The sequence below is a fragment of the Anas acuta genome, chromosome 12 (genome assembly GCF_963932015.1).
Source record: "Anas acuta chromosome 12, bAnaAcu1.1, whole genome shotgun sequence".
Lineage (NCBI taxonomy): Eukaryota > Metazoa > Chordata > Aves > Anseriformes > Anatidae > Anas > Anas acuta.
The window spans coordinates 11,916,610-11,923,144 of NC_088990.1; the positions used below are offsets into that span (position 1 = coordinate 11,916,610).

Sequence of the window (6,535 nt, forward strand, 5' to 3'; positions counted from 1 at the left end):
ATTGAACAGTGATGGAAGAAGCCTTTCCTTCTGCACTTTTCACAAAGGAAGCTCTCTGTCTTGGCCCCCTGGGTGTGGGTGCTGGAATCTTTGGATGGCTCCAGCTATCCCTGCCATGCTCCAGGAGAGGGCACCAGTCCCACGCTCACATTTATTGAGCGAACTCCAAAGCATCTCTGGCTGACCCGTGTGCAGGGATACACGTACACGCTACGAGCTGGCCAAATGCAGCCTCTGCTTTTCCAGGTCTCAGCCTTGCAGCCAGGATGAGCCGAGTGTCTGCCTGAGCTCCTGCGGTGCCCCTCTTGCTGTTCGTTTCTTTGTCAAATAACACCTATGCACTTTGCTTCACCAAGTTAAGTGTGAGATTCAGACTGCTGAAGATGGTCAGAGCATTTTGCTGAGTGTAAACCTTGGCTTGTGAAGCAGCTAGAGAAGGAAGAGGTCTCTGAGGGGTTCACTGAATCCCAGAACCCAGGGAAGCAGCTCGCTCTTTCCTTCCAGCTGAGTTTGCTCACATTCCTGGCTAAGCTGGAAGAAAAGCTGCTGCTCTGGGTTAATGTATCCTGGTGAAGAAAATGGGTACTGTAGAAAATGAGAGCAAGTGGAACAATTCTATTCCATTCTTGTTCCCAAAGGTGTAAGTGGTAGCACGGGTAAATACAGCGCAGCGCTGGTTTCTGCTCTCAGCTGGGCTTCTGCTGCTGCCCTTTTAAGTCTGACAAGTGCAAAACTGCTCTGCAGGTCTTTGCAGCTGGTTTCAAACCAAACTCTAGCACAGCACAGCTGCCTTATGCTCTTCCACCCTCCCACAGGCAGCCCCAGTAGTTCTGAGGCTGGCCCCAAACGTAGCGTACATTTTAGGGAGAGCTCTTGCCTCCTTTGAACCAATCTTGCAGACGCTAACAAAGCCAGCTCACCTACCTGAGAGCAGAGGTCACTGCTCGGGGAGATCTTTGTAGCCCTCACCTCAGAGCAACTGAGACTGGGCAGTGGAGGAGTGATGTGAGCAGATGTGACTTCAGGGCCAGAGCACCCCGTGGCTTGTCGGAGCCAGGCTGAAGCTTTGCTGCTTGGGCATGTCAGCCTGGTCTGAGTCCGGCTAAGTGCGATGCATCCCTTTTGTTTGCTGCAGGTGCAATCCCCTCGTCAACCTCAACTATGCTGTCCTGCTGTATAACCAGGGGGACAAGAAGGGAGCCCTCTGCCAGTACCAGGAGATGGAGAAGAAGGTCAATGCAGTGAAGGAGAGAAGCACTCTTGACTTTGACCCTGAGGTAGGTGCTTACGAGTTGTCAGCAGGAACTAGATAGCCACATTAAGACTCGCAACAAACAAGGAGGAAATTTGACTTTTGAGTCCAATTATTAGGAAGAAATTCTGCTTATGAGATTTTCTGAGCAGAGCAGTCGCCTGCTGAGAGCTGCTTACTTCTTTTCTGCTCTTTGAAGCCCAGTTCTTCAATCAATACACAGCAAGACAAGATTCCCTCTTAATTAAGGGAATGAATTAGCGGAGATGTTTCCCTTGAGCACCAAGGCAGTTGCCAGCTCTGCACAGCTCTATTTCTTTGTTGACTTTATTGTTGTCTGAAGTATTCCTGTTTACAAGGGTCTCCTCTCTTTGTTTCTCGAGAAGATGGTGGAGGTTGCCCAGAAGATGGGAGCTGCCCTGCAGGTCGGGGAGAGCCTGCTCTGGACTAAGCCTGCTAAAGAGTCTAAATCCAAGCAGCGAGCTGCTCCATCAGGGAAATCCTCCAGCACTCAGCAGCCCTTGGGCTCTAACCAGGCCCTGGGTCAAGCCATGTCCTCGGCTGCTGGGTATGGGAAAAGCATGCAGCTTCCACCAGGTACTTCTCCTTTGCACCTCTGCAAAGTGGAACTGTGGGAGGGGAGAAGCCTCTGTCCTTTTGGGTGTGGAGTTACAGCGTGTGTTTAGGAGGATATTTACTTGCATACAGAGCTCCATTCAGATATATTCAGCCTTAGAAGACCTAGGCTGATAGCTGCACGTGTTGCTTCTTGCTGGGGGCTTGGTGGGGGCATCTCCATTGCCTATGGCCTGACCTGCTCTCGCCCCTTGGCTCCCAAGGAGGAATGCACTCAGGATACTGCTGATTGTGGTGATTTTCTGTCACTGTTAAGTTTTGTTTCCTGTGGGTTGGAACAGGAAGGAGGTTGTGTAACCTAGGCCTCTTTCCTTGGCACCCCTGAGGACCCATTCCATTCCTCACACATGGAACAAACTTTCCATGCATGAAAGATTTGGAGGCTGAAAAATAAAAACATACAGGAGTTTGGGGCTTACCTGAAGGACTTTATCACCTATGTCAGAGGAGCTGGTTCATAACATTATCTGTTGGCCTAAGTATGTACAGATACAACTGCAGCATGGCAGTATCCTGTTTTGATTTTATTCTGTAAGGAGCTACATTAACTGCCTGCAAACTCTTCCTGAGATTACTAAAACTGTGAACTGAAAGCTACGCTGTGGTTTTGGTTCCAGTTTGAGTATAAACCAGCCTTAGTGGGACAATTTTCCCTTCCAAAGCACAACTTAATTCCTAAGTTCCTGCTGACTTCTCACAGCAGCCTGACTGAATGAGACAGTGTGCTTCAGCTGCTTTTCAGCAGAACCCCAAGTTCTGTAAGGTCTCTGGCTGAATAGCTTACAAAATAATTGAGTGCTGCTGATAAGCTAATGCTAGACAGAAGAAATCTGAGAACAAAAAATAGCTGTGATTGTTTTGCATCTCCATCCTGCTTGGAGGGGTAAAAGAACAGACAAAACACACAGTTGTTCTGTAATTGTGTTCTCTCCCCAGGTGCTGGAGCATCAGCTCCTCTTGCAAAGCCTCCCTCGCTGCCCCTGGAACCAGAACCGGGCTCAGAACCGGGCCCTGAGGAGACCACAGCACCAACAGAGGCCGAGGAACAACGGAAAGAGAAGCGCAGGAGCCGGCAGGCAGAGGACTAGAACAGACTCTGGTCAGCACGGGCAGGTGTGGGGACATCTGCAGCGCTGCCTGCTGACCTGTGGGGAAGAGGACCTGCCCTCTCCCCCGACCCACGGTGGCTTCACCCCACTGTCAGTTAGGCTAAATGCAGCTGTTTTTGGTTAATGATTTTAGCACGTGCTCTCTGCCTCGTCCCAAGGAGTAGTTGCAGCGGTCAGAAGCAGTTCCCATGTAGCTACTGTTAGCGTGGTCACACCTTACTGCAAGAGGCTGGAGGATGGAGACCTGATGGGGTTGGATGTCTTCAGTGTTCATCTCTAAGTCCTCCAGAAGGGTGCTGAGGCATCCAGTAAGTTTAGAAAAGCCAGCAGTAGTGACTTAGCGTCCTGGAAAACAAGAACCCAAAGAGGATCAACCTCTTCTGGTGGCTGAACTTGTAAGCTGAAGAAGCTCTGCATGAGCCATAGTAAGGTCAGTGATAGTGCACTTGGAGAAGGGGTGAAGGCGAAACACCTCACCAGGGTGATCACAGAGCTGTGAGCCTGGCTTGGGCCTGGCACAGCCTGGATCCTGGCAGGGAGGTGCTCGTCACTCCTGGTTTCACAAAGGCAAGACTTCCTAAATGCTTTCTCAAGGCTGGGCCAAGGAGGTTGCTCAGGCAGGGAGCTGAGCTGGGAGCTCTCATTCCTTGGCAGGGCCATGTGGTGGCCATGGAGTACACGAGCGCAGCCTTTCTGTAGTGGTGACAGCTGCGTGGCAAAGCCGAGCTGGTTGGTCTTGAGGCAGTCGCTCTGTTAATGTGGCAGCCCCGTGGCAGCACGAGTGTCAGCCAGCTGAGCCACCTCCTTTAGGACCATGGTCCCATTCCAATGCCAAGATCACTCTGTGTATTTCTTGAATCCAACAGGAGAAAATCTATTTGAAAGCATGTGTGGTAGCTAACAACAGCCAAAGAAAACTGTAGAGCTGGGTGAGAGCAAGGCAGGTGCTCAGGGGCCAGCTATTCTGGAAGCAGGCTAGCTGCAGCAGCACAAAAGTCTGCCAGAACCAAATTCCTAATTGTTTGCCGAGAAACGGGGTGAATGAGCCTCAGTGAAGCTCTGTGTTCATGTGATTGGAGTTCTTCCTTTAGAATTAGCGTTGCCCAGCATGGGGGAAAGATTGGTTCACAGGAAAAAAAAGATTCTTTCTGAAAAGGCTTGCCATGGTCAGCTTCAACACTAAATTTAAATTGTTTTAGTATGACAGCAGCTGTGCTCTGAATAACTCAGTTATGCCCTCCTTACAGGAGCATTCAGGAGAAATCATTTCTGCTAGGTTCCAGAAGGCAAAGCAGCCTCTTGGTGAGCGGAGCAAGGAATTTTAATGCCCATGTGATACTTGAGACGCTTTGAAAGTGTTTTTATCCTTGAACAGAAAAACCTTAGCCTTCCTTTCTCTGCTCCTGTCAGCTTTTTTGCCCCTGGGATTTATCCAGAGCTTGATACAGGTCCTCAAAGCAACTGGTTTGGGGAGTTAAGGCAGGACCATCATGCTTTACAGAAAGAACCAGTAACTGGGTTAAGTACATCTGCTTTTTCGTCTTCTTCCCCATCAGTGTGCAGAGAAGTGCACAGAGCTGATGTTGCTGTGGGACTTCTGATCCGAGTTCTCTAAGCAGGATGTCTAGCACTTGCCCAAAGCAGCTGAAGCTTGAGGCTCAGCCTATTTGCTGTTTGGGCTGCTGAGCTTCTTAAAATATATTCCTGCTTTTTGTTCTGCACTGCTGCATTCTATCGCTCCGTAATCAACAAGTCCGATAGGGCAAGGTTAGTAATGGAAACTTCTCAGCAGCAACTTGTAGCGGCAGCCTGAGGAAGGCTCTGGATGCATTAACATCCTTCAGCAGTGCTTTCTGGTTAGCTGCTATTATCCAGAGTGACGTTAATGCATATTTAGAGTGCAGCTGGGAACTGAAGTACTATCCTGCTCCCCAGGGGCCACTAAAAGAGTAGGAACCCTTCACTTTCTCTCTTTTGATTGCCAAAATCGCTGGCTTATCTCAAACGTGGCTTTTTCCACCTCTCCTCTACGGGCTGGTTTGGAATTGGTGCAGCCCTGGGGTAGCACCATGGTGAGGTTTTCATCATGCTGAAGAAATCACAGGTTCTTCTGTGGAGCACTGGCAAATTTAAACAAACCAGACAAGAAGCAGCATAAACCAGGTACAGTGCAGTGATTTTATTCACATTAAACTTTTTACACGGAAAGTTACTGCAGCCTAACTGTAGCTGTGAAGAAGTTAAGATCACAGAGCAAGGGTAGGCAGGGTGTGGAAACTTTATCTCACCCCAGAACTCTAGTTCAAGACATTTTTTCCTGTGGCAATTGCTCATTGTAATCATTTGGTCTTACCATGAGGGCTCGCAAGCTGTGGAAGTTTCAGTGACCTGAACACAGCACTTACAGGCACGTGCTCACCAGCACTGCTGATAGCAGAAGGTTTTCCCTCCAGTTGCTCGATCCCCTTGTTTTCATATCACCATTTGCTTTCCCCTGCCTTCTGCCAGTTGTACACGGGGTAAGTTAACTTCAGCACTGCAGCATCACGAAACCAACCAGCTACGTGCAACAGCCCTTGGCCCACAGGTGCTGTGGGAACCAGAAGGGCCGAGCAAGAATCGGAGCAGGTTCTTTTCTCACCCGGTCCCACTGGTGCAACCTGTTAGCTTCTGGGCTGCTTTTTAGGGTAATTGTTACGTGTCACTACTGAGGGGGTGCTGCATGGGGAGGTGCTGTCAAGGTATTTAAAATACACCGTCTGGTAAAAAGCTTACGCAGATGATTAACTCTCCTTCTGTGAAAAGAAAAGGTAGCACCTTGTTCTTTCCAGATTTCAGCAAAGCAGAAGGGAGCTTCACATCTAAGGAAGTGTTTTTAAATCTGCAATTACAGTTGGATAATAAATAAAACTGCAGTTCCTTGTCCCGTCTCCTCTCCGCCTCCTGGGTACTGTGATGACAGCATTTGCATGCCGTAAATTTGCAGTATCTTTATGGAGAGTTTTTTTATGCTATCTAATGATGAGAATGAGGCTGGACTGCTCTTTCAACTGAAATTAAGCAAGGGAGTTTTCGGCAGGACTGTAGAAAGTCATTTAGGGATTTTGGAAATCACACCTTATGTTCCAAAACCTGCTTCTGGCATCAACCATAATTCTAATTTTCTGTTTTTTCCCCCTGTAATTGAAAACTTAAGATGGAAAGTAATAATGAGCTTAATTTCTAGGGAAGCAGAAACCACCTGCTTTAGGACATTTTGTTTCCCTTTTCAGGAAAAAAAAAGTGTTACAATTAGCCAGGTTAAATCAAACTGCTTACAAGGTAGACTGCAGACTGACTTCGTGACAGGAACAAATCTAGAAGACAGTTAAAAAATAAAAGCCTGGACAGCAAGACCTTGTTTCAGCCAGGAATAATTATCTACCCATCCAGCAACTTGCATTAAACCCAAACAACTCTGATTCTGAAATCCCTGAGACAACTGGATGCTGGCTGATGCGCTGTTACCATGTACTCGCTGGGTTCCTGTATGCCCTCG

The 6,535-nt window shown here is 48.4% G+C and overlaps 1 protein-coding gene across 5 annotated transcripts in view; it reads left to right on the plus strand.

The window, feature by feature from the left end:
- Positions 1-5,927, plus strand: part of BBS4 (Bardet-Biedl syndrome 4) — a 39,993-nt gene extending 34,066 nt beyond the window's left edge. For all 5 annotated transcript variants that reach the window (XM_068696491.1, XM_068696492.1, XM_068696490.1 and 2 more), the window contains 3 exons: positions 1,136-1,277; positions 1,639-1,849; positions 2,825-5,927. In XM_068696491.1, coding sequence (XP_068552592.1) covers positions 1,136-1,277; positions 1,639-1,849; positions 2,825-2,976 — 505 coding nt within the window. In that variant the 3' untranslated portion in view covers positions 2,977-5,927. The remainder of the gene's footprint in view (positions 1-1,135; positions 1,278-1,638; positions 1,850-2,824) is intronic.
- Positions 5,928-6,535: the final 608 nt, after the last annotated feature.